The 27,468-nt window shown below is 40.3% G+C and overlaps 2 protein-coding genes and 1 long non-coding RNA gene across 3 annotated transcripts in view; 2 read left to right on the top strand and 1 right to left on the bottom strand.

The window, feature by feature from the left end:
- Positions 1 to 1,890: 1,890 nt before the first annotated feature.
- LOC130697572 (PDZ domain-containing protein 8-like) lies at positions 1,891 to 16,232 on the bottom strand. Its single transcript, XM_057520488.2, has 15 exons — positions 16,113 to 16,232; positions 5,570 to 5,804; positions 5,199 to 5,438; positions 4,946 to 5,138; positions 4,722 to 4,879; positions 4,434 to 4,650; positions 4,222 to 4,346; positions 3,862 to 4,107; positions 3,756 to 3,792; positions 3,556 to 3,674; positions 3,129 to 3,484; positions 2,795 to 3,059; positions 2,544 to 2,714; positions 2,248 to 2,436; positions 1,891 to 2,181 (listed from the first exon to the last, which is right to left on the bottom strand). The coding sequence occupies exons 2-15, from the start codon at positions 5,762 to 5,764 to the stop codon at positions 1,948 to 1,950; spliced, it is 2,745 nt and encodes a 914-aa protein (XP_057376471.1). The 5' UTR covers positions 5,765 to 5,804; positions 16,113 to 16,232; the 3' UTR covers positions 1,891 to 1,947.
- The window catches only part of LOC130697568 (uncharacterized), a 30,017-nt gene continuing 10,903 nt past the window's right edge, over positions 8,355 to 27,468 (top strand). The window contains exon 1 of the mRNA XM_057520480.2: positions 8,355 to 8,664. The gene's annotated coding sequence lies outside the window, so the exon portion shown is untranslated. The remainder of the gene's footprint in view (positions 8,665 to 27,468) is intronic.
- LOC132087860 (uncharacterized) lies at positions 10,778 to 11,291 on the top strand. Its single transcript, XR_009420726.1, has 3 exons — positions 10,778 to 10,932; positions 11,000 to 11,065; positions 11,177 to 11,291. It is a non-coding gene; the product is annotated as an uncharacterized LOC132087860 (long non-coding RNA).

Below are 27,468 nucleotides of genomic sequence, written 5' to 3'. Positions count from 1 at the left end.
CCAGATATTTCAATTTTCAAGTTCAATGTGACACAAATGACATCTAAAACAGTTAATATTTAGTGGTTTTTTTATGTGTGTACACAAAACATGCGTTGTGGTCATCAGACTTTGCCAAATTGAAACACGTTTCGTTACGAACCACCGGAGGTTACACATCAGAACTTGGTTCGTCTACATCGTCCTTGAATAGCCCAGCAGCGTGAAAATTGCAACTGCTTTAATGAGATGCAACGAAGGACACACGGGGAAGAGGAAAATGGTGGTCTCTGAGCCGCAAACTCCATTGATATCAGCCATGGCCTGAATGACTCAACTTGTCTTACTCAACCGATAATTTACGGGCCAGGACGGCCCGATTATCGAAAAAGTGCGAAGAAACTGTTCGCCATATTTCGATTTAGACCTTTGCTTCCGCAACAGACTTCTGTTCTCAACTAACGTGGTTTTCTCTTATTTTACACAAAAATCAAGAAACCGCACAATATTGTTGGCTTTGTGCGGAATCACAAGGTCATCTCGGATAGAATTACTAGATCTTCCGGCCAGTGGTCATTACAACTGACGAATTCAATTTCAAAGCTACGAAAAACAGAATATTACCGCAGCTGCCAGGGTGTACCATTCCCTGAGCTGTAGATCGTCAATCTTGTGCTCTATTTACCTGAAAGCAGGAGCATTTCCATCTTCAACACACGAGCTCCTTTCGGTGACCAATTTTGTCACTGACTAGCGCCATGTATAAATCTGGAATCAAAACATGTCATTGTTGTTGCAGCAATCAAAAAGAAATTTACTAACCACATGCCCAGTTGGTAAGATGTAAGCTTCCGCGTCTTTGGATTCCAAGCTGGATCTTGAGCTCTACACGACTGTCATCGGTGGTTTCTACCAGCGGTGAACGTGTGTCTCTTCATTTGCTCTTCTCGCGGTCAAAGTTCGTAAAAGAGCTACGTTTTCTTTTGAGATGCGAATCAGCCAACAGTAAAACAACTCGTCGAGTTCTGACGTAAACGAAATTAAAAGAAACACTCGTTATCATTCTTAAGCAGCATGAGTAACCTATATGTGGCACGAAGCAAGCTAGAAGATGAGCAATATGAGAACTGCAAGTTCAAATAAAATGGGCCAACGTCTCACGTTAGGTCAAAAACAAATTTTAAAAACGCCGCAAGTTAACAAATCGCTAGAAGTTTTTACTACAACTCCAACTGAAAACTACATAAATCGGCGGTGACTTACATTGCACGTAAAATGTGATAACAGCCATACAGGGCCGAGTAAGCCGAACTGTGACCTAGCCATGTGAAATGGCTACTACAGAAAGAAATTACATCTTCTTTTTAAGCCTTTTCTTGTGAAATTGAACTTTAAATCTGGAAAACGCTTTAAATCGCGGCTACGCACACACAGGGTTACATCTGATTGAGAGAAAAGCCTCGGTTTTAATCGCAACATTTCTAACAATTGAACGAAACTTTTTACAGAGGTACAACAAGATGTTGGTAACGACCCACCTTAACGGACGAATGTCAACTGAAGGCTTAGTAATGGCTACAACGGTAGACAACGGTATAGGACATAACTGCCGGCAAAATCCCAACCCCATCTCACCTTTTTCCCTTTTCGTACCCTACCTGTGCGTTTAAAAAGGCTTTCTGTTTTCCACGTTGTTTGACCTTTACCTTTCCCATTTTTTTTAACCTTTTTTTCCACTTTTTCGCTATAAGTTACCCCCCCCCCCCCCCCCCGCTTCCAAGTAACTGATTTGCTTTTCGTCCAACTGTTCCTGGAACTGTTTCATGTCGACCGACATAATTAATTAGGGAAAGAGCATAAAATATCTCGTTTATTTAAATGTAGCAATGTAGTGTCACTCTGACATTACTTATCTAAAACGTTTATGTTATTAAAAACACGATAACTCCATATTTTTAGTCTAAACAATCATTCACTTTGATCTAAATGTTCTTCTACATCTTGCCAAGCAACGCCGAAATAGAGTTCGAGGAGGACCAACGCTTGACGTTTCTTCTCTGACGATGCCAGTTCCACTTCGACCCATTTCCTATTACCAACGTCACTATCCCCCGACAAATATGAAGCTGATTTCTCCCACTCGGCTGCCAGCTCGTACCGGCGGATTGTTTCAGCCCTAACAGCGTCTTCTATTTTGTTTAGCTGAAAGAAAGTCAAGAGGGTTTTATCTTACATGCCATTAGCATATATAACTTTGCCTTATAGTACCATGGAAGATATTTTATTGCGACGTTTCTCTACATCTAAATGATTCCATAGTTTTCGTCCGGATTCCTTGGCCAATCTTATCAGGGATTCGTTGTGGTCCCGTACCTGCAATCTTTCCACCACCGTTTCAAGTTCACTCGCTTCTTCATTTTCTTCATCCACTTGAAACGGGTTTCCTTCTAAATCCGACTAGATTAGACAAATAAGTACACGACAATAGTTATACACAGCCTATGTACTCCCCGCTGTTGAGGCGGGGTTTTAACTGTTTGCACTTGATTGATTGTTTTTAATACCTTAATATTGTCAGCCGGAATTGGAACATTAGAAATGTAGTAATCGTCAATCTTGGCGATGGATTGGTTGACGCTGCACCATTTCCTGTTCTCGACAAGTATGCGTTTGAAACATTTCTTGTGAATGATTAATCCACACCTGGGACAATAAAGGCCCTCGCCAAGCCATATCTACATCATGCAATAAAAAATAGAATCCGTTTAACAATATCTGTCCGAAAAAAAAAGAAGAAAAATTATCAGCCACTAACCTTCGACTGACAAATGTCGCAGTTCTCGAGTTGACCGAAACGTTTCAGTGTCCAATCGTGCGGTCGTTTGAGCTCATAAATCACGACATCTACTTGTGAACGTTCCCGTTCGCTAGGTTCCGCTCGTTCGGCTAATGTTTCTTCCGGCAGAGGCGTTTCTTCAGTTTCTTGAACCTCGTCCGGCTGGTAGATGAACGAAAGTACGATATCTCCGTAGCATAGCCGAGGATCGAATCCCGGCTGGTCCTTTAATGGATGTTTCCGACTATAAGGGCAAAAATTGCGACACAATCAATTTTGTAAATCCATTACACGGAAACGCTCCATTTGTTACCCGAGAGATGCTTGAAGATCTGCTGGGTACAGCTGATAAGTCGAGACGTGATGGCCCTGGGTGTTGAGGTGACAATCGGCTATAATCTCAGCCAAGCTGACGTTGATATATCCGATTCGGACCTCTTTCGGTGGCTCTTTAACGGCCGTTTCATCCGATGTTGGCGGGAGGTCTTTTTTCAGCTCAAATAGTTTGCTGAAACTGAATTTTTTGGGCGGTTCAATACTCACACTGGCCGCTCCGCTGCTGGTTACGTTGCATTCATCGCCTTGGACGCCAGTCAACCAGACGGACAAGTTGAGAAATCTCTGGCCGGGTAATACGCCGAATTCCAACGTATCGCCTAAATGGACTACCTAAAAAAATATGAGTTGAAAACATAATGATTAGCTACGCTTGCCTCGAGTAATCTGATTGGTTGTCTCACTTTGCTCATTGGGTAAGTTTCTGTTCGTTTCATTTCTAATCCAACCATCCTGCCAATGGTCTCTCGGTGAATTCCAACCAAATCATCTGGAAGTGGATACAAAGCTCCCTGTTTGAATCCTTCCAAAAAAAATAATTGGGCATCAATCAAACTTCCAGAGTTTAAAGCATAAAATATTTGCAACATGTCGTTGTTCTTACCGGCTATCATTGGCTTTTGGGCTTCAAACGCATCGACCTGTTGATAATATTTTATTCACTTGAATGGCTCGGTCAACAGCCGTCAACTAACTAATGATAAGCTAACCTTCGTCTTGATGGCCGGAATAAATCGATCGATGCGAATGATGACATATTTGGCTTCTGCGTTAGTAATAGCACGCAAGACTTGTCTAACTGAGCTGACGGGTAAGCCGTTTACTTCTAGGATAACATCTCCGGCTCTGAATCCAGCCTCGTCGGCTGCGGATCCTGGTTCAGTATTTACCACCACGATTCCAGTTGGGCTCCGCACCAGATCTAGAACAATCTCGTCGATGGCCGAAAAATCGGACTAAATGAGACGAGAAAAAGCAGAATAGAAAACAAACACAATCTGTGAGGCCAAAAGAAAACTTGTTTTGTTTCGCAGAAATAGCCGATGTGCTATTTAGGCCAAATCCATTACCGTCCCTGCGGGCAGACCGTGAAAGACGAATCCCAATGGTCTGTCTCTCTTGCGTATCATGCGGATATCGAGCAGAACGTGACCCACTGTCTCTGATGGGGCGAAATCAATCCACGGACAGCTGTCTGTTAGGCGAGCAAAATTACGAGAAAACGTTTAACGGATCGCGGCAAAGAAATTTTCGTTCCAGTGACAGTTTGTAGCGTTCCAACCTAAGGCTAAGATGCAGAAGAGGCCTTCAGCTTGAATGAGAGAAGGATCAAGACGCGTGACATCCATGACGGTCACTTGAAGTCTTCCTTTTCTAATGGGCCTCGACGTCGGCGCTGGAACCGGTCTCATGATGGCATGATCCGGATCCGGGAAGAGGGGATGAGTGAGCATTTTGGAATTGGGAAGCGAATGTTGTTTCTGAATCCAACTTTCGATCTATGCACAGGCCGGAAAGATCGAATGAAAAATTCTATTATCTTTTCAATCGGGAACTGTTGTGAGCGTACCAAAGTAGCTAATAAATCAGTGACAACTCCATAAGACTGGCCTTGAATCCGCGAACTGATTGCTACTTCAAGTGTAGGTGGCGGACAGAAAGCTACAGTCCAATGGGAATAAGGCAGCCGGGCAAACTTTATACGCAAATTCCCTTCCAATCGAGACACTGAGGACGAAACGAGGTATTATCGTGAAAACATCCAGATAGTCGATGAGAAAGAAAATGACCTACCTTTTGCGGACATGAAGGCCGTCTTTCCGTAGGCCAATGCGACATCGATGCCAATAGCGAAACCGCCACTATATTCAAGATCGATGCCCACGTCGACGGATTCGATCAATTTTTGGTCCTCGTCCAGCACGAGGCTGTTGACGTCGATACCGCGGATGGAAGGCGCTTTCGTTCCCATTTCAATGTCGTAAATCTGCCAAAGGGGAAACAGTGCAACAGATTTCGAGAATGTCACGTTAATGATGATTCACACCTTTAATCCTTTGATAATTTTGTTGACAGTCGGCCCTCCTTTCTCCACTCCTTCGTTCATCTCTTTATTGATCCGATGGATAAGGAAGCGACGCACGATCCCGTTGTTTTGCGCTTCGCGAAAGAAGAATTGCATTAATAGATTGATGGCCAGCAAAGTGTCATCCCGTTGCTCGACTTCTTTATCGGTCACTTCTGAAGTTGGGATTGTTTTCTCTTCAGTCAGCTGTTCCGTCAACTCCTGCGAATGCATCATTAATAGCACACACAGATCAACGTGAACGACAATGACAGCGGACTTGAGTGACGTGTCACAAAAGGCATTGAATATCGCGACTCTCTAATCCTATACAAACAGCCACGCGTACTCACCTCGGGCAGTCCGATGGAAATCGGTTGGTCTGTCTCAACCAGTGGGGTGTTGTTGGCTGGGTCCACCGTGGGCAGCAACTTGTCCTCGTCCAACGGCATGAGCCAGTAGAGGATGTTACGCTGGCCGATAGCCAATGTCACGGCCATGCCCAGCAGAAAGCAAATCACGCCGGTCAAAATCAAAAAGAAGAACATGACACAGCCTGAATCTTCTTCTTCTTCCGATCAATAAATTCTGCATTGGAAATACCAGAAATGGAGATATACATATATTTCAAAAAGAAACGAGAGAAAATGGAATGAATACGAGCAAGAACAAAGACGTAAAAGAAAAAAAAAAACGGGACGAAAAGGAAACAAGTTGACGACGACATGCAGACATGGACTGTGCAGATTGGCGTTGACATTGTCTGTCCACATTATTCGATGCTGCCGGTCCGAGCAAACAGCCGGTCAAAAGAAGAAAGACCAAAAAGGAAGAGGGAGATGAACGAAAAAGAAAATAAGAGAAGGAAATGGAATGCGACCCGAAATTCCCGCGAGGCGGATCTGTTGACGTCACGGTGCGCATCGACATCGATCCTACTTCCTGGCATAAGGTTACCCTCCTCAAAAAAAAAGCAAAAGCAAAAAGACTTGGTGAATTTTTGTTTTTCTCCCTCCGCCATGTTATTTTTATTATTTGCCTTCCGACTTGTGTACCTAATTAAAGGGCTTGGCCGGTAGCGCTTTTAACTTATTGCTGCTATTTGAATTTTTCCCAGAAGAAACCTACTGGTAGTCTATTGTGAATTTTGCAACGCATCCGTGCGGGAACAAAATAAGGATGGAAACGAGGAACAAAACTGGAATACGCATTACATTTTTTGTAAAGACAATAATCGCTGTCGTAGGTGGACTATATAATGTTCCTTCCTTATTTTGTTCTCGACATCCATTTGAAAGTGAACGATTTTCGGGTGTGTCTTTGAAACCGCGGCGACAGGGAGACTCGGGATAATAATGGCGAGCATCCACGCACACAGTCGACGCTTATTCCCCGTTACGGAGAAAAGCGAAGGACCGTGAAAGTGAAAACACGGTTTCGAGCTTCGTTTCCTTTATGTTCTTTCTTTTTCTTTATCCCCGTAGAGTAAGGATCGATTTCGCCAAAAGCTTTCCTTTTTTTTTTCGTGTGACTTATCCCGAGAACTAGACACTGGGAGTAAACACAAGATTTTGTCATCGATCCTGCATGTCTATGCGACCGTTAAAAACGCATTACAATTGGGACAGTCATCGGTTTGCTTAAAAATGTACGACCACTCCCAGCAATCAAGGCTTTCGGCGACACAATACCGATGGATTTCGATTCGATGATCGCTAGAATCATCCCAACATCATCTTTAATTCTTTATACTTGATTGAACAACGTTCGATTATCGGTTGGATGTACAAGTGATACTTCCCCTCTTCGGCCTTGATTTAGTCAAAAGGCCACACGGATCGTATTGTACAGGGGACGTGAAAACTATTATTCACGATTCTTTTGCGGGATTCGCATCACGCAGATCGACACGCACTTAAAATTCCACAAACAATTCCTATCTCTTTTTTTTTTCTTGACTTTCTGGAGACAAGTTCGTTCTTTTTTTTTTTTTTTGTTCCCCTCTTCCTGCCACGAAAGAGAACAATTTCCCTTTATCTTTCTTCCGGCTCTTTCTTTTTTTTTTTTCGTTTCTTTTTATGCTATTAAATAGTATCATGTATGGGTTCTTTGTAGCAAGTATAGAGTAATAGCGGTTACGAGTGCTGCTCGACTACAAATAGCTCCCCGCATATGTTTATGATGATCTGTACTTACATAGGAGACCTCCGTCCTCCTACTTTATGATAAGACGCACTTCTCCCGAAGAAGCGAAAAACGAGTAGGGTCCACATTATACTTCTGACGACTGCTGTGCGGTAATTGGATTGTTCTCAATGTCTGCACCCTCCCCCTGTTTTTTGTTTGTTTTTTTCCCTTTCGCGTGTTTTCATATCAGTCAACATTAGTGAGAACTGCTGAGAAGCAAATGGGACGCGGCTGAATATTTATTTGCTGCTTTAAATTAAGCGATGAAAGAGACTTCCTAACGAAGGGTGTTGGCTCAGGTGGAAATTAGTCCCGAAGGATATCCCGCACGTCCGACTCGCCCTCATCAATGACACTCCCTTTTCATTCCTTCCCCTTTTTTTTTCTTTTCTCTCTCTCTCTCTCTCTCTCTCTCTCTCTCTCTAAAAAAAAAAAAATAGCGGATTAGTTAAGAGAATTACAAAAAGGCAGTCCAGCTCGCTAGATGGTGTTCACAGTCACTCGCACGGAAAGTAACAAAAACACAATTGCACCGTTTTGATTTGTGTGTATGTTGACGGCGAATGCGGGCAAACGGGATCGGGTTGATCCCAGACACCACCAGTCCACTCTTGGCCATTGCTACGTCAACACGCTCTTTTGATTATATGCGCGCTATTTGATCTCTCTCACATTACTCTCTCGAAATTTGTTACGGGTGTTGCTTCGTTCACCTCCCCCCCTTTATTCCCGTTTCGTGCGTGAGTGTACCTGTGTGTTTCGTTGGACAGGACGGATGGCATCGCGTCACGTTTCACATGACGAGTAGCCACTTCAGGGAAGACACATTGTATCATTAATAATTAAAGAACAACCTTTGCGAATCAAAATGAAAATGTTATTGGTTCAATGTCGATAGTTTTTGAATGCAACCATTCAATTGGCGGATTATTAACTGGCGTGAACGGTTCGCGGAACTTTGCCATTCAAAGCAGATTGGCATATCGGAGAAAGTGCATAAAGAATTCCTCCAAAAGTTCCGTCAAACACGAGAAGAATGGATCTTATTCTATAGGAATTCCAGTTACTCAAGGACCTGTCACTTGTCCTTTTTTTTTAACTTTGCCTGAGACGCCTCTCAAATGCCAGGCATTCTAAATCGCCTCCTATACACATATACAAGCAGTGAAAAGGGAAAAAAGAACAAGCCAACCCGCTAACATCATCTTGAAGTGCATCGTCTTCAAATAAAAGAATTCTCTCGTCGATGTCGCAACGCCAGGTAAAGGACTTTTTCTTCTTCTACAATATTTATTCTTTTAATATGTATTCCAACGAAAAGAAAAAAAAAAATACGTCGGAAATAGGAAAATGGTGGCGGGATCAAACAGTCGTGAAAGATGCGGTAGTCAAGGAAACAAAAAGAACAAAACGGGAAATTCTTTTTTTTGATTCAATAAGACGCTACATCCGGTTGGCGAAGATGAAATGAAACGTTATTTCCTTTTTCTTTCTAGCGGTCCATTTTTTTTTTTTACTCGGTAAATAATAAAAACAACGTTGGTTAGAAACGTCCGATGTTTCGTCTACACTAGAACGATCTCACGAAGGCCAAGATAAACTGAACGACTATTAGAACCGATGTTTTTCATCAATTGTTTTGCGCTTCCCCGTTTTCCTGGAACGCGGTACGAACTGTCGCACTGCCGAGCTGTTTCTTGCACGAAGCAGATCCTCGTATTCCTACACTACCTACGTCTAAACGTCAATACGCGGGGACGCGGCGCCTTTATAAGAAAAGGAAGATTGTAATCCCGTCTCTGGCGTCGCGTGTCTACCTTCCGCCATTTTTCTCTCCATTACCTTTTACGTTGGTGAATGTTCAGGGCTTGTTTATTTTTCCAATGCTCTCTCTCTCGACACAGTCACCATGTATATATACACACAGACACACCCAGTTGTGCTTGTAAAGTTTTGAGTGGCCAACTGCTGTGTGCCCTACATAAACTAGCCTTTCCCTAACTCGCCATTATGATAACTCGGCTGCTGGCTTTCGTGTAAATATATATTTACGCTTTTCCGCGGCTCTAGAGGGACACTTTTGCTGGAAATCAAATAGATCCCGATTGCATTAAAATAAGGGCCGCGATGGCTGCGCTACTTCATGTTGTACAGTGGCCAAAGCAGACTTGCGTAGGTGATCCATAAGGTTATTTAGTTATTGCGGACTTTCGTGACAGTTTCAATGGCTACAAACTACTATGTCTCTCTCTCTATGTGTGTAGACAAACTGATATTTGATGATGTTATCACACGGATTTCTCGCTCTCTCGACTTTTTATGCGACTCTCGAGGACTCCTGTCTGTTATACGAGCGACATCATTGTCGAAGAGAATACTACCACGTAAATAAAAAAAAAAAAAAACACTTATGTACCAACAATAGAGTTGTGCTGGACCGGAAAAGACCTGATGTAGTATCTCTTTCGATTCATCATTCACAACGGGGAGGACTAGATCCCACTTGGATTCTGTTAACAACTCTACCTGTACTCATCGATTAACTCAGGAGAAGATAATCGACACAATCTGCGTTTTTTTTATAATCCCACTTGGTTGCCATGGCGACGAAATTGGGCACACATGTGAAAAAGAACCCGATTACATCATCAAATTGCTTATGTGAATCGCACGTCTACACGTCCACGCAAAGTGCTGATTAGAACCGGTTTCGAGTTGCTACTACGTTAACTGCTAACGTGTATATATCAATCACAATTAAGAAGAGTAAAGTGTCTTTTCTTTAAAAAAAAATCCCAACTGTTTAATGTACCTTATGTTGCAATTAATTTGTGAGAGTGTTACACAACTACCATTCATTAAAAATGTAAACCAAAAAAAAAATGAGGAAAATGGTACAAGGTCTGTTATTCTTGGCGCTTCCTACCGCCTGCATACATTCCGCCCACTTTTCACGAACGGAAGCCAAAAGAAGGAAACACCCAATTCATTGATTCCATCAATATTCATTAAGCCGACTCAATCCCAACCATGGAAATGATTGCTATAGCAAAAGCTTGTTATTTTACCTCACAGAAGTCTGAACAAAAATAAGAACCCATTACGCGAGAAGGTTATGATGGAAGTTTATTTTTTTTTTTTGTCGATCCTGCATGCATTTGTACGTGTTTCATTTCGACCTATAAAAATGATTCTATTATGTAGTAAGTCAGGTCTTGATTTTCCTCTCTTTTGTGAATAGATGCCCCCCTTTGAAACGTTCTTTTTTTTGCTCGTGTTGTCCAATCCTAACTGACGAGTTGAACGACTTCTTTTTTTTTTTTTTTTTATCTGCATCCCCTTTGGCGTGTTTCCGACAAGTGCCTCGTATACAAAGAGAAAAGAATGGTACAATCGCCCACCCCCCTGAAAAGGGAAAGAAGTAAAAAAAAAAAAAAAAGAATTCATCAAAAGAAAACGTTTGCGGCTTCATGTCTGATTTTTGCCGACACGCAGTAAAGTTCGCAAATGCTATTCGCCTTTGTTAAAGGTATATATCTTGTCTGAATGTCATGCACGGCATTTGCAATCCTTCCGATAACATTTTTCTATATAAGCCTCCATCAACCACACCCACCAATAAAAAAAGAAATGGCTGCGCGGTATAAGCCACACTAATAAAGGTTCGATTTCTTTCTTTTTTTATTATTATTATTTTTTATTATTTTTGCTCTCTCACGAAGCTAAAACGAAAATCTTTTCTCTGTGTGATTCTTTCTTTAAAAAAAAACTAGGCATCGATTGCTTTGGGAAAACCTCGTGATCGGAATAATTCGGCCACGCTTTGCAAGCGGATTGTTACGCCAGCGCGCCGGAACATCCCGGCCTACATAAGCAAGCAGTGTGTGGCTGCGCAATTTTGGCGCATTGAATTATCTTTTTTTTTTTTTTTTTTATTTTAAAAAAGACTTTAGACTTTTCTATGCTGCCGTTAAAATTTATACATTCCGCATTTGAAATCGGCTTCTACACGCGCGCGCCTCTTAACCAGCTATATATACGGCCTTCTCACCAACGGAATATATTAACACACACACACAAGTTTTTATTCCTATTCTCGAGGTCTCATAACAATAATAAGCCCCGTCGTCAGCCGTGCGTATACACAGCAGTTTTTGTGGTGTTGGTATTATCAATACGTTTACACATAAAAACACCCTATTTTCTTTTTTTCATAACAATAATCATCTTTAAAAGGGGGAAGAAATATTTTATTACAATCATCTTCAATAGATTGAAAATGGGAGGCAATATCAATGTGGGTGGATAGATTGCAATTCTAGCGAGGCTTTGGCTCATCGTCTCTTTTGTATATTCAGAGAGATGTTGCGTTATCACGCGACACACGTATGTACAACGATCCTCGCATCTAGGGCGACAGTCAGCTGCCTATTCCGTATTGATTTCGCTATACACACATCAACATATTCAGACACCTATACGTTGTTACCGTACACGTTAAAGAGCTGACCAACTCATGCCGACTAGTGTAGCGACTGAAATGAATAATCGCATAGAACGAATTCAATTGACGATCAAAAGGCCTCTACGCATAAAAGGAGGGAAGAAAAAAAAAATGAAATTACGGTCGCAAATTTGATGTGTCACGTTCACTGCAGATGGTCCTGAAACATTCGCAATTTTTTAAAGTAAATAAGAAAAAAAAATGTGCCGCGTTCGATAGAAAAAAATGAACTGGAGAAAGGGTTGCAATTCAGTCGCATTACCGTCCTCCCTATTTCGATACGAAACAAACGATCCTAGTCGGAAATGATCACGGACGCTTTCATAAAAAGGAAATTTTTCAGAAATTTCAAAATGTCGATTGCCAATATAAAAAGCCAAAATAGAGTTCCTCTCTTTTTTTTTTTTTCTTTACTTGCAAATGCGTTTCGGCGGAGAAACAAGTGACCGATCGACATTTGTGCGCACGTGACAAACTTTTTGCCTTTGGATGTTATTGGTACGTTACGTGCCTATATCAAACGGGATCGTGTATGCGGACGCACGTATTTCCAAAGAGGATCGAGAGCCCCTACAAGAGTTTTTGACGTTATTTCATTCTTTTTCACGACAAGCGGCTTCCCTTGCTGACACCATTGATCGGTGTATGGTGGTAAAGAACCAAACAAACAAAAAAAAAATGGCAGGGGAAAAGAGATGACTTGGGAAATACGAATCGATCGGATGCGACCTTCTTTTTTCTTTCCCATTTCCTACACCAAAGAAGACCTACACACTATGGAGCCGGTCTACGTGTGTTCCAAATTTCCGATTCCCCCCTTCCAAAAAAAAAAGAATCAACAACAACATGTGGTGATTATAGGAAGACCTAAATGTTCTCCCTTTTTTCTGTGCAGAATTTTTCAAAAGAAATAACGGAATAAAAAGATCTGTTAAAAATCGAGCTGATTACATTCAAGTGACGTGCCAAATTGTATAGTTAAGCAACTCGTTTGTACAAAGGCGAGAGAAAAAGAGGCGAGTGTGTATATCTGATTCACGTTCCCTCCGGTCAGCTGGAACAGATGTATTAAAAAAGTATATCAAGAAGTGGTTCCCCCTTTTCTTTTTCCTCCAACGAAACAGATTAACAAGGAAAATATATATTTAAAAAAAAAGGGATCACATTCTAGATCGATTACCAGCAGGAATAAACCCTTTTCCTTCCTGACCCTCTTGGTAATACCTTCCGTGCTTACCACGAGAGCGTGACGACTCTCCCGATGATGATCATACTCCCCCCCTCCCATCTGCGAATAAGGTCTCTGCTTTGAAAACCCGGAAACTTACCGCGCAGATGGTGACCTACACCTACATCGTAGATCCTGCTGCGACCTACCCTACCAACTTTCCACTTTCAATCCAATCTCAAGGCTAACCCTAGCCCCCCTTGCAAATTATAATAAAAAGCGGACGTTTAAAAGGAAAAGAGGGGGCCCAGAGATCAGCATGTCTAAATGGGGTATGTGCTGTGGAGGACGTGTGTAATCAATCGGAACGCGGATGGCGCACGGAAATCAATGACAACTGCCAGGCGTCGTACGTACGAATAAAATAAATTCGATCGCATAATCAATGTCGACCTGCTGGACAAGCTGGACAGCAACGACATTTAAAAGTATACAGCTGCTCATGGTAGCGAGGCTAGAAGCGAGAGTCAACACAAGAGTTCCAGCAAGTCCTTCAATCTCAAGTCTTCAACGAGAGGGGAAATGAAAAAAAAAAAGACACGAGAGGTCGGTGAACAGAGATTTCTTAAGTGTTTTTCACGAAGAAGCAAAGATTTTTTTTTTTTTTCTTTTTACTCTGAAGATAAATTCCTTACTCATCTCTCATGCAGGTCGTGACTATCCACCAAAACGTCAAAGGAGGGGAAATAGATCCGGAGAGAGAGAAAAAAAAAATAATCCTTTTCAATGATCGAAAAAATGCTAGTCGTACTAGATAAAAAAAAAGTGAAGCAAAAAAGAAAAAAAAAAATGTTAAAGCACTACTGGAAAGACTAGCGGGGAATTTCGTTCGTGCGCTACATAGCATATACGTCCCGATGAAGGGATTATATTAAAAGAGAGGAACGCTGCTACTTCAAGTGAAAGTTCAAGCTACTTCAACAGCGACTGCCCTTCTATTTCGATGCACAAACATCAGACGAAGCTAAAGAGTGCGAGAGAGAGAAAGAAAAAAAAAGAGATGTACATCATCATAAAGAGTTGCAGTTGATTGAACTCACGGCGGTCTTGTACAACGGATAAAAATGAAAATAGGAAAAACAAGTCAACCTGAATCGATTTTAAGGGATGAAATTCGTATTTCTGACAGAAGCATACATGGACTAATATTTACACGTTAGAAAATGGATTTTAAAAGATTTTTTTGGAAAAGAATTTCATATGCAAAAGGGTCGCGATGAACATCTTTCGGCCGGATCGATGTTTCTTGCACATACGCGCAAAGGCGCACGGTAAGAGTAAGGCGGTACTCGTAGAACGGATGTGAGCATATCACGTGTCATGACCACACACACAAAAACGGAAGAAGATTTACATTTTTCTTTGTAAATGATAGGTGAATGAACTGTCTGCTTAAACTAAGGCAACACATGCCATTTCGTTGAGAAGATCCGCAGGACTTAAAGAAAGAATTAGGCGCGATGAAGTCCGAGTTGTTTTTCATATTTCCAACGTGGGAGTACAACAAATAAAGAAGATTACGAAAATACTCGTTACACGCAAAATTCACGCCACGTAGTTTTTGTTTTTCCTCTCTACACACCAATCCCTTTATCTTGTTACGTGCTGGCAAAAATATTCAGAAATTTGCGCGAAACAAAACGCGCACGGAAAGCGCGGATACCATGCAAAACACGTTACGGCGTATTTGCACAATGTCTTTCACGCCAAAAACAGCCAAGAATGATTAGCATTTATTCGACTCACGTTCTCTTGCAAAACTTATGTTCTTCTCCATTTAACTGACCTCCTACACAACGCGAACATTCACGGGGTAGGCAACGACTTTGGGACGAACCGTTTTTTGTTTTTTAACGAAAATGACATGCACCAAAAGTTGGGTACGATTTCTAACGATGACTGGAAAGTCAGACGTGTACGTATTAAATAATAAGTAAAAAAAAAAAAAGTTTTTATGCCCAACGATCTACGCGGCCATCTTCACGTGCCATCAAATTATGTGAAAGGCGACCTGTAACTTTGCTCTATAAAGCGTCAACGCGCATCTTAGACTGTTAAGTTGTTCCAGACACACATCGACTTTGCCTTGAACGTAGTTGGCGGCCCGATTTGTTTAGCAAAGATGGCCGGAAACTCATATACAAGAACCCATTTTCGATCAATGCAACTGGGAGACTCACGAAAACTTGCGTCCATACCCAAATCCCGATCAAAAGACACAACTTGCCCTAATATGCTATCCCTAATTAACGAACACCCCTCCCATATCCAATCTAATGCACGATGAAGATATGTTTTTTTTTTTTTTAATTTAAGCTTTGCCCTTTTTTGTCTACATCGGCTATTTGAAACGTGTGCACGACGTTCATTTTTATTTTCGACGGGCCCCATTGGATTCACGAAGTAGCGTCAGACAGTAGCACTGATTACCCACGGATAGAAATCAAAGTTTCGGATATTATAACATTGTGCTCATGAACTTTGACTAGCCATTCAACTTGGCAAGCGAGAGTCTTGGGACGTGCTGAAACCACGCCCTTGTTCCATAGAAGGTTGACTCTTGCTGCAAGAGCTTTCAAACAGAGTTTCCAAATGCAAAATCGTTCCATAAAAAAAAAGAAAACAGTTTTCGTGACAGCCTTCCTTGAATCTAAACGTGTTTTTCCTAAGCGAATCGATGGGGATTCTATAAGCCAAGTGGAACAAATATTTAAGAAAGGGTTGAAATACGAAGTAAGTTCAAAGGAATAATCTCGAATAGAAGAAAATCCTTTAGCAGGTTTCTTTGTTAATTTGAAGAAATACGACGGGGGGGGGGGGGGGGGGGGGATATGGAAATGCGACACTTCATCAACGGTTTGACATAACACCCGTAGAAGCCCAATCAAATCCCTCAACTATCGTAGCCTTGCCCTTTCATACCACACACATACACACACACACGAACATAATTTACATTTTTCTTTTTCAGACTTACCCCAAAAGACGTAATAATTTCTGAAGCAACGTTTTCCAAAGGATTCTTTCTCTTCTAATGAGAATCCTTCACTTGATTTCGACGTGTACAAGACTTCGCCAGTTGGATAAACAATTGATTCAACTCTGCGTCGACGTGCAACTGAATGTTTTCCCTTAGCAGACGACTATTTCATGTCGGGTCCCAATTTTCAAAAAGAATCTTTATCTATTAGACGTTGACGAATCGTCCAAGGTCGAAATCGGGTCAATGACGTTATTTTCGGGGTTCCGTCTTTTGACGACATACTGACGAAAGAAGAAAAAAAGAAGGAAACACATCAACGGATGAGTGCTTGTAACGATCTCGTTAAACCCTATGACTTTGTTGTTGATACATGTCTCTATCTCTCTCTATGGATTTATTTGGCCGGTTGTCCAACCATGTACCGATTCCGCGGGACAAGTCGGCATTTCCCCTTGGAGGCTTTTTAACATTTTTGTTTTTCTGGTTCCCTTTGGTCATCTGATCTCTTTTTATTTTTATCATAAAAAGAAAAAAATGGTGCAATCTCTAGTATTGTGGTATATCTATTTGTTTTTCTTTCTTGTATTTTTGTACCATTGTCCTTTTCGGAGGACGCTTCGTGATGACACGGAAGTTGGAAGTTGGGTTCCGTCCGAAAAAAGGAAGAAAATAGGATGCCCTTATCCCCGATATCGTCCATCTGACTACACACATCTCTAAAAAAAAAGAATAGGGAGAAAGTATATGTCCGTCAGATGACGATTTTTTTCTATTTGTTTTCTTACTGTTTCATTTGTTCTACCACCGTACATAATCACGTACACACTGTAGTAGGATTAATGTACTTTATAAACACACGTCAAGTAAAATGTACGGTTGATATAACGACTCGGATGAACTGAGTTTATCGACTAAAAACGTATTTCCCGTCCGATCTTTTCCTGATTAAAAAAACGACAGCAATTATGGTTCGTAATACAGTTAAAACTCACGAAAAAAAAAAAAAATATTATTGAACGGAAGTTCGAGAATGTGATGTACAAGTTAACATCTCTAAGCCAATGTGATTACGTTGCACATCACCGGATTGAACTGGGAGACAAGGTCTATGTAGGTTAGACTTCTATTGAATTGTATCTAATATTCAAACAAAGTCACGATCTTCATACATGTATAGTGCTACTTTTGTAGATCTTTTATATTCCTACTCGGATTGTTGTACAAAAAAAAAAGAAATCCGGTCTTCTATCCTACTCGGCTAAGTACATACGTACGTGTGTTTCTTGCGTTTTGTTCTCGGTTCAGATGTAACTAAGTTGAGAAGAATCCGTGCGTTCGATAAACTCAAGATCTTCATGACGTCAGACCGTCTATCTTTTTAGACAATTGGGTATACTTTCCACTGATGAAGGGAGCGGATTGACCGGATGGGAAAATTGGTAATCACACCGTGATGACGGCCAGCAAGTCTGTTTTTTTTTCCTTCTTCAGTTAGACGTCTGATGTTCTTACTCCATTCGCCCATTAAATGACTTGTGTATCTAAGAAGAGCAGAAGGATGGAGAACAATAACCAATACGTTTACAGACATTAAATCAATTGGCTTTCATGTCAGTCACGAGGCGTGGCCCTTTTTAACGTAGACCTAGTCCATAATTCAAAAAAAACTTTTCGTCATTGTTTATATCTCATTGTTCTGTATACTTATTGTTTATCTCACGTTGACACACTAACGCTTTTTATTGTCCCAAACGTTTTGCCGTCAAAATTTCAGCAATTAAATTCAGCTGTTTAGGTTACTCGAATAAGAGCTTAACCCATTTACACACATATATGCTGTATATATATACATTAGTAATGAAACCAAAGGAGAACGGACAAGAGGTTTCTTGTGTTTTTCTTTCCCTAGTTGAGTAAAAGCGTCATTGAGTTATTTTTCGGGAAAGAGAAAAGCCACGACCGATCGATGATGAGAGCTTGTTCTTTATTTATTGCAGAAAAATAAGTCGTGAAAGGGGAAAAAAAAGGAAGAAAGCTAAAAATCAATTACAAATGAATGAGACAGGCGATGGTCGACAAAAGAACGAATCTTCTTTTGCAGATCGTATATTGACATGGAAAATTTCACGACTGGGTGCGCCTATATAGACCGTCGGTGTCTCTCGCATAAAAAGAAATTCTGACAAATCGTCGCTTGATTGCGTCTTCCGTCTTTATTGTCTCTAAAATCCGAAAACGCAAGCAAGAGAGAAAGAAAAAAAAAATGCAAAGCCGGCGATGGCTTCTGACGTCACTGTTGGCAAGTTTTGATTTTTTTTTTCTATTCTTATACGACTTTTTGTCTTTGACTCTCGCTGATTAAAAAGAAGCTGCAACAGCTGAAACAGTTGTTACAGATAATCATTTTGCTCTAAAGTGTTACGCACACAAAAAAAAAAATTGGATGATCAAAATCCTTAGGCCGTTCGAAGCTCTTTTTTTTCTGCCATATGTTCCAGCCGCCTATATTCACTGCACGTAACAATTGAAAAGCTAAACAGCCCCTCCGACTGTCGGGAATGGTTTATATACACTTAATATGAACACGTCAGCAACGTTGCTATCGCTCAATTTTCGTGCGAAAGAGTTTCGATATGATATCGGATGTTCATTGAAATCCCACGACACATTGTTTCCGGTTCAGATTTCTATATATTCGGGTTGAAAAATTTTGAAAACAGCAGGAATAAAAAGAGGGGGGGGGGGGAAATGGTGACCCTTCGTGTTTTGAATCAATTGGCTTGCACGAAAAGTATTTACCAAACGCGCTAAGGTCTCCTTTGGCAACCCACAACATCAGCAAACATCACCATGCCAATTCTTTATTTTTCTTTATTTTTTTTTTTTTGTTATTGTTGTTGTATCAACATGTTTAAGTAGATTTCTGTATTCGAGAATTTGAATCCAACAATCCCGTGGAACGATTTTTGCGAAAATCAGGTGACATCTTGTTTATGCGCACATGTCCTTGCTACTTTGGCTGTTGTTACAAGAATAATCGATAGCAAAGGCTATCGTGTTCCATGAACATAATAGTAGTGAATTGAAGGACTGAGTTCGACAATATCACGTTTTGTTCTTCTATATGCGCAGGATTGAAGCGCTCTGCCCAGACAATCGATGAATCACAACAATCGAAAGATGATCACCTGAATTCTATATGATTGGGTCTTGTCCACGACTGAGAGTGATATCCTTTGCATGTACTGCGCGTTACAACAGCCGGAATAAGATATCGTTTTCCGTCCAGTACCGACACCAGACATCGATGCGTACAACTGAATGCGCAATCTCTTTAGAAAATCATGACGTGTTGATTGAATTTCGTGCTGACCACCTCGGCGCTTTCTTTTGCAAATCACAAAAAAAGATATCAAAGAAGAACCCTTAGCTATGCCTTTTGGCAGAACGTGACCGACACTACCGACTTGCTGAATTTATTACTATTTTTTTGTGCTTTTCATTCACGTCCGTCTTACATACTACATTTCATGGATTTTTTTTTCTTGTCCGTCAATGCATTGTAAAGGATGCACCAGGAACTCGGTGATGTGTCATTCTTTTTTTTTCTATATCCACACGCCCTTTAAAGAAAATATTAGGTTAAGGTCATCAATCTTGAGAAAAGAAATAGGATATCCTTTTTATTTTATTATTCTTTTTCACTTCTTTTATTTTTTCGAACTAAATAAAAGTGTATTAAAGCTTTTGATCAATTCCCAAACGCCTCATTTCATTTCTCTGGAGTCATATGAAAATCGTTAAAAAGTTTTATGGTTTGTCGCAACCATATATATACTTGGGCTGTCTCTGCATGTATATGTTTCTTATAAATCATTATGTTTCACGTTGCAGGGAAACACACAAAAACAAGTCAATTAACTCTTAACACAGCCTGATGGTTTCCAGAGAAGCTAGTTGAATTGACAGGCTTGTGTGTCTGCTAAAGTCTTATGTTTATTAAGCTTGCAAGATGCGTTTGCTTCACAATGAAAATGTTTACTATTTCTGTGAGTGATTAAGAGCGATGTTGTGGAAAATTCTGCATATCTTCAACATTTCCTCGAATGAACACAAGTAGCCCATACATCGCAAGACTATATACGCCCTATTTTCATTGCCTCACTCCGGTTGTACTGAAAGCACATTTAAATAGTTTTAAATGAAATTTTACCATTTAACGTAGGCGTCGTTAAAAAGTACTAAAGTTTGGAAGACAAAGAAAGCTAACATGCAGATTTTATGTAGTACTGTATTTATATACGTAATGTACGTAGATCTATGAAGATGTAATAGCCGGGCGACAAATCCCGCAGTAAGACGCATGCAATCCGACTTGCAGAGAGTTCTGGAATAATGGATATATCAAGGCCTATATAGTGTGTGTAAATATTTATCCAGTGACGCAATGCCGTACCATATTTCACTCGGCTGTCGCTATACTTTCTTTTTGTGTGTGCCAACGAAGACGACTCTACTCGATTACAAAACAAAAAACGAAGCGCATGAAAGTTTTTGCTTTTTCTTTGATCCGCAACGACCGCAAATTCAAATTTTTTAAAAAAAGGGGACATCTCTATACAAGCAGACACGATCACGATAGAAGTTGGCTGTGTAATAGATAAAAAAAAACAGAAACGTCTTTTTTTTCTACTTTGAATAGAGCTGATAGAAAAATAGATTTTCCGCGAACCTTGTGCTTATAGGAGATGTTTACTTTTGCTTTGATCAGTTATATAGATATTTTTTTTCTATCGGTATTGCTTTGGTTCATTTGCCATTAAATAGGAAAACGGAGAAAACATCAAAATAAAGTATAGAGAGAAAGGCTTAGCTATACACCGCAATAAGGATGACTGAAATATATGTGTGCAGCTCATGGAGGCATGCCAGATATACTAAAGCCTCGAATCTAATCACGACCGCCGCCATCTTCAATCTGCCTCAAACCTGATTTCTTTTACTTTCTATTCAAATAAAAAAAAATAAATATGTTTACAAACAGAAGCGATATATATTTTTTAAAAAATAATACTCTCTTTCATTTTGAGCTATAGAAGAATTAGAAATGGCCGCAAACATTGGCCCATAATTTTTATCATCATAGCTCTCAATGATAAATTGTAGTAGGTACACCGTAGCTATAAACGCGTCTAATAAGCCGGAAGAAGAAGACGTCGTATATAAATGATGCTTTGTGTCCGTATCGATCATCAGTACCTTCCTGCTGTTGCTGGGACATGTGATGTAATTGCAGAGATTCATAGGAACTACACAATCACGCTATAACGTCATTTTTCGTGTCGCGAAAAACGAAACGTTAAGTTAACGCAACTTTGTCTTTTGACTTCAAACAAATGCGACTGGAACCATGACAATCTTGTTTCATTTTTACAGGCATTCTTGCTATAACCAGATGATCAAACAGAAACTATTCAGCTGCCCTATTTAAATGTATAGCCAATTTTCTTTGAGGCGATTGGAGACAACACTAGAACTTGCAAAACATCAAGGCAAGACATCATGGTTGTAGGAAATCGCATATTCCAACCGATTTGGCACTTTTGGCAGCTTTTAAAAAACTTACTTTATACGTCCAATCCCTTTATTTTATTTAAACATTTCTTTCTATAAATACAAAAACCGGCCATTTTATATGCGCATCAGAGTTTACGTTTATAGGAGGGAAACATGTTTTTCTCATTCGTGTAGTCCAAGGCAAACAAACTAATCACGAATGCTCGGCATTATATCTGGTTCAACAACAACGTAAAGACGTCAATTGTGGTTGCGAAAAAAGAGAGGTCTACACATTAATAGAAAATAGGCTGTATGAGACTTTTATCCTATAGAATATTGACGAATTTTTCAGGCAACATCGAAGGCTGTTGTCATTCCCGATGCACGTCATCATGCGTTTTTCTTTTTCGTATATAAATTTTTAGGTACAGATAATACCCTTTAAATCTGTCCCTTTTTAATAATCATGCAACCCTCTATATTTTATTCTAGCAGCCCGTGTGCTGACTGACGTCAATCTCATGGCGCAGCAAAGCTGATTACTGCCAGATTACGCTGTACACATTTCATTCCAGGTGAATTAATTGATACGCTCCTGAAGAGAATACGAGCAGAAATATTACTAGATTTATAGATCAACGTGTGTGCTATGTACCCATTTTCCTTTTTTCTCTTTTTTTTTTTTTTTGCAACACAACAAAAGAGAAACATGTTGTGTGCATCCACGTATACACAGCACGGGGGATTTGCAATTTTATCAACGAAACAAAGTAAAGGGATCGAGGATCAATGCGTGACCTGTTTTCACAGTACGTGTCACGACATTCCTGCTCCTTGTATCATGTGTGCCCTGTGGTGTGTTATCACTCTTTCAGTAGATGCGGTTCCCACCCCTTATGGCGCATTCGATCGTGTGGTGCCTATAACATATACTTTGATGGCGTGCAACGTATACCACTCTGTGTTTAGATGCGTACCGCTCGTTTACATATTCTTCTGACTGCCATCGTGAAGTGTAAGACTTGATTTATTTATAATGCGATCGTCTATGGATTTGGGTCAAAGAACATGTCTATCAAACGTATAGCCATACCGTTTTTCTATTGAGCTATGAAATGATGCTAATGAGGCTGTCTCGTATTTAATCCCGTACGGATCGTGTAACAAGTCACGACGAACGTGTATCCGCCGATGGTGACAAGTGTCAACTGACTTGTTAGTGAGCAGTTATTACACATTCATAAATGCGCTTTGCATGGAGGACAGCAGTCTGCGGACTGCTCTTATTCAGTGTTCGTGATAGAATTCTCAAATGCTCTCATCTGAACCCAAAAAAAAGATGATCCTATCATTAGTTATGCACATGTTTGACATTGACGTAAATCAATCTGCTTTACTCTCACAAATAACTAAGGAAAATGTAACATTTCATTAAAGCTATAAATTCTGGAAATCGATTAATAACCTATGTACTCAGAAGACACGTAGACAAACAACCCAATAAAGGCTTCCTCCTTTTTCCTGCAACAATAGAAATGTAAGAAAATATGCTGATGACGTATATACGTTACACAGTATGTGTTTTACAGCGGTGGTATTGTTACTACTCTCTCGTCTCGTAAAGGGAAATGTCCGAAGAGCCATTACGTAACACATAAATGTCCATTCCTGTGGCCTGCGTTTCTTATTAGACGTTTGCAATGGAATTCGGCATTCGCTGACGAAGCGCTGTGATTGGCACAGATCCAATCATTCGACTTGATACCATTGCCAACAGAAAAAAAAACGTTAGTTTGGAAATATATTATCACCACCAACACCCGAAAATGATCGCGCAAAAGAAAGGAGTTTAGCAAAAAAGATCATCGTTTGCTGTCAAGCTAGACCAGCAATGCGTGATAAACGAGATCCCTATACATACATATTCACGGCCTTGCGATGTTTGCTGTACGTCGAACGATATGTCACAGTCTTATTTGTTTTGGTGTTTCTCTCTGATCTGCCATCAAGAGTCTACAGCAACATTTTCAAAAAATCATCCATTACATTCGAGATGTTTTTTTTTTTTCGCTAAGGTCAGAGCTGTCCATCCTTTTTCTCCATCGTTTTTTCTTACTTAGTAATACAGATCCCTGCGTACGATGTATCTCAACCAATCCTATCGTTTGTTTGCTCAGTTGCTAAGACCTTTTTTACTTCCCCCCAAGTTGATTGCAATTTTTATCGAATTTTACGGCTTCGGGAACATAACCTGCATCAGTACGTTCACCCCACAATAACCGTATACAGCAAAGCTATATAGATACACAAACCTGCCTAGCAATGTATGTACACAAAAAGAATGTCTGTATATACAAAAAACGATTGTATCATTTTTTTTTCTTTACCGTGGCAGTTTTATTAATCGCCCGTGGATTACAGGAGACATTTTAAGGGTCACCGGAGACGATTAAGTTTTTGTCGTAGTGCTTTATTTTCCCCCTTTTCATAACGCGGACCTGATGCTCCACATAAATCCAACCACCTTTAAATGCTGATAGCAATTCGCGTTTTTTTTTTTGGGGGGGGGGGGATCAAAACCACCTTCACCCACCTTTCACATCGCATTAAAACGCCTGTTCGATGAGCCACAATTAGGTTTCTAAATTGACTTCAAGCCTCGTGTTATTTGTGACGGCTATTTAACGTCACGCCCGTTCTTATATGATGGTTGTGCGTATTGAGCCTCGATGTTTTCGTCCGTTTTTATCGTTCTTGCAAAACAAAGTCTGTTGATGAACAGCGTGAATGTTTGCGCTGTGTATGGCGCTTCATTTTGTTTATGCATGTAAGCTTTTATTGACTTTTGCGATAAGTTACAAACAAAAAACGTTGACTAACAAAAAAAAAAAAAAAGAAATTAGTGGCACTATGCTTTGGCGTGAAGATTGGGCGTGACTAGCACTTCATCACATTCCCGTCGTGCTTATTCCGACATTCATGTTGTTTTTTCTTGTCTCTCTGATTTTTTTTTTTTTGGCACCATCATCTTCCGGTGTTATTAATGATGATGATTCAAAACACGATTAGCGTAAAGAACGCCATCTTTTCCGTGTGTTACTTTCATGTTTCCGCCCGCTATAACTACAAAACACATTCATCTTTTTTTTTTTCTTTTAATGTAAATATTTTAGAAATCGTTCTGTTCTCAGCGCTTGAAAGCTGAACTGCCTCGCTTTTCGGGCATTCACGTGGTCCGCTGCATTACCGCCATACTTTACATCAAATGCTTTTATAGACTATACACTATCCCATCTCCATATATGCAGTTTAATGGATGCACTATCAATTGGGAAAAAAAATTCTTGCAACGGACAAGCATCTTGTCCACACAAGACAAAAAAAAAGGGGGACCATAGCATTCGCTATGTATAGCGGGATGTAAATGTACACACTCTATATATATACGAGAATAAAGTGGACCCCCAATAAGCACACGTTTTATATAGCGATCTCAACTGCGTATAAGCTCCAACATAATCCCTAACTCAATCTAGAAACACGTAAACCCACACTTTCCCTTTTCGTTATTGCACCCTTCTCCATTGCTGGGGAAAATCGTTCGCCATTTCAATGTTTTTTGTTTATTTTTCCCCTCCTTTTTTTTTTCTTTCACCAGCTTTTTTTTATTATATTTATTTTATATAGGCATCGCGTAAATATATGTAGTCGGAACAACGGAAAATCCACGTCCGGACGGGAACATTGGGTGTGCATATCCGCGTGAGCGCATCACTCCCCAATCGTTGGCCTATCAATTTTTGTTGTCCCTCTCCCCCATTATTTTGCGGTCTATCTTATAAGGATTGAGGGTATATATATCTACATATAGGCTCTATATAATGTTGTCGTCGAGGTAATTTCATCTGACCGTCTCCCGCTGTGCGTTCCAGGCGGATATACGCGATGGAACTGTATGGGGTGACATCGATATCGCACCCTCCGTTCTCCCCCCCCCCCTTTTTTTTTTTTTTACTTCCCTATAGGTATATTATTCAACCCATCCTATTCGTTTGCCACATACACACGTGTGTTAGGGAAAGTAACGTCTCTTTAAAAAAGAAAGAGGGTGACGCTTTTTTTTTATTATTACGACGTGCTGTCAACCAGACTGAGCCAATTAGATTCATCATACTAGTTTTTTAGATAGTCTCCCCTATGTCCCTATTACTGCCGAATATCCGCCCATTTTGATTGTATTAGCTCCTCCCATAGGCTGAGATTCTGATGCTAATAATCCCTGGCATTACATCATATAACGAGCTATATAACTCTAGTGTCGAATTTATGTCTTTATACGCACACATCAGGGGCAACCGTGTACATAAATTTCCTATTCGAGATGGATTCACCTATAGACAAGAGACTAATAACTCGACATCTCCTCTTTGTTGCTAATTAATTATTCAATTGATATACGATGTACATGTTCTGCTAAAAAAAAACCACTGAAATCCAATATCCCATGTCTAAGTGTATACACATAGAGATGCTATCAAAGGGAAAGATCAATTGTAGGCGGCTGCTAAATAAACCAATCGTAGATAACATACAGAATGGCGTTTGATTTCGTTCCATGCGCTGCGCAAATTTCGTTGATATATTTAGTTTACTAATAACAAGACTGTGCGGGTGATGAAGAATGTCCCGCGTAGCTATTGATTCAAAGTGTGTCCGCAACACGACAGTCGCAGAATCCCTGTTCTATACATAGCATCCTTCACAAGTGAGGATAACTCTCTATGCATCGATCCTTTTGTTCTTTGGGTTAAAAAATAGTAATAAATGGGGAAAATTTCGTTTTAAGTTTATCGCTTATAATGCGCAGTTCAGCTTATGTTGAATGTGTCTTTACCAATCCAGTGAAAATGACAGCAAAAGTCTCTCGGTTCAAATTCATTATTCTAATTCGGTTCACGATCCGCTCGTCTGTCATCTATGCAAATCGGTTTAACCTTCTCTGCCCATCCTCATTTCCATATAGCGATCATGCTGCATTCATCTTAAAAGAGTTATAGTTAACCAAAGTAGTTTGCCCAGTTACTGGCCACCGGGCGGAATAAAGACTCTCTTCTTTCTTTCCTTTTTTTTTCGTCTTGTTTTCAAACGCTGCGCTAAAAGGCTGTTCCCGTCTTTCCTCGTCCAAAAGTCACGAAGCCGAAATAAAAAGATAACGTGATGATGACGATGTCTCTCTTCTTGCTTGCACACGTTCGCCCTTCGGGATGCTGCATCATCAGTCGTCATTATCAAAGCTGGCCAGGAACAGAGCTCCTCCGGAAGCCGTAGACATGTCCGCTTTTTTTTCTTTTTTTTTTATTTTGAGAAAAAAAAACCAGCACACGAAGTTTGACATCCATTTAAGTAAATGTATTGAAACTATCAGATGCGGCGAGTGTGGTGGCTGCCTTGCATAAACAAATGGCGGATAAAAAGAAGGCCTTGCATAAACAATAGCGAAAGGATGTTATGTTCTTCTACAGCGCTATGCCAACAGCGTCTCTAGTCTATGTAATGTATTATTGATTAGCTCACCTTCTCAAAAAAGAAAAGCAGCTGGCTTTTTCAATTACAGCCATTCATTTCCAATTGTTAGGAATAGTTGAATAAAAACAAAATGGATCTTGAAATAAATGGAAAGAAAACACACACAAAATAGAAGCACAGCTGGTGGCAGGGAAAAATCCAGTGAAACTATTGGTCGAACCCGGTTGTAGAGGGACATGATTTCACGAAAAGGAAAATTTCTGGG

The sequence above is a fragment of the Daphnia carinata genome, chromosome 3 (assembly GCF_022539665.2).
Source record: "Daphnia carinata strain CSIRO-1 chromosome 3, CSIRO_AGI_Dcar_HiC_V3, whole genome shotgun sequence".
Taxonomy (NCBI): Eukaryota; Metazoa; Arthropoda; class Branchiopoda; order Diplostraca; family Daphniidae; genus Daphnia; species Daphnia carinata.
The sequence above is the reverse complement of the archived record's forward strand: the minus strand, read 5'-3'. Positions and strand labels throughout refer to the sequence as shown.

Bases quoted from the DNA above. Each gene is read 5' to 3' on its own strand.
- LOC130697572 (XM_057520488.2), bottom strand. From the start codon at position 5,764: ATGTTCTTCTTTTTGATTTTGACCGGCGTGATTTGCTTTCTGCTGGGC. The intron at 4,651-4,721 runs GTACGCTCACAA...GCCTGTGCATAG, and splicing joins CTGATTTATTAGCTACTTTG to ATCGAAAGTTGGATTCAGAA. The intron at 4,108-4,221 runs GTAATGGATTTG...CGTCTCATTTAG, and splicing joins ACGGTCTGCCCGCAGGGACG to TCCGATTTTTCGGCCATCGA.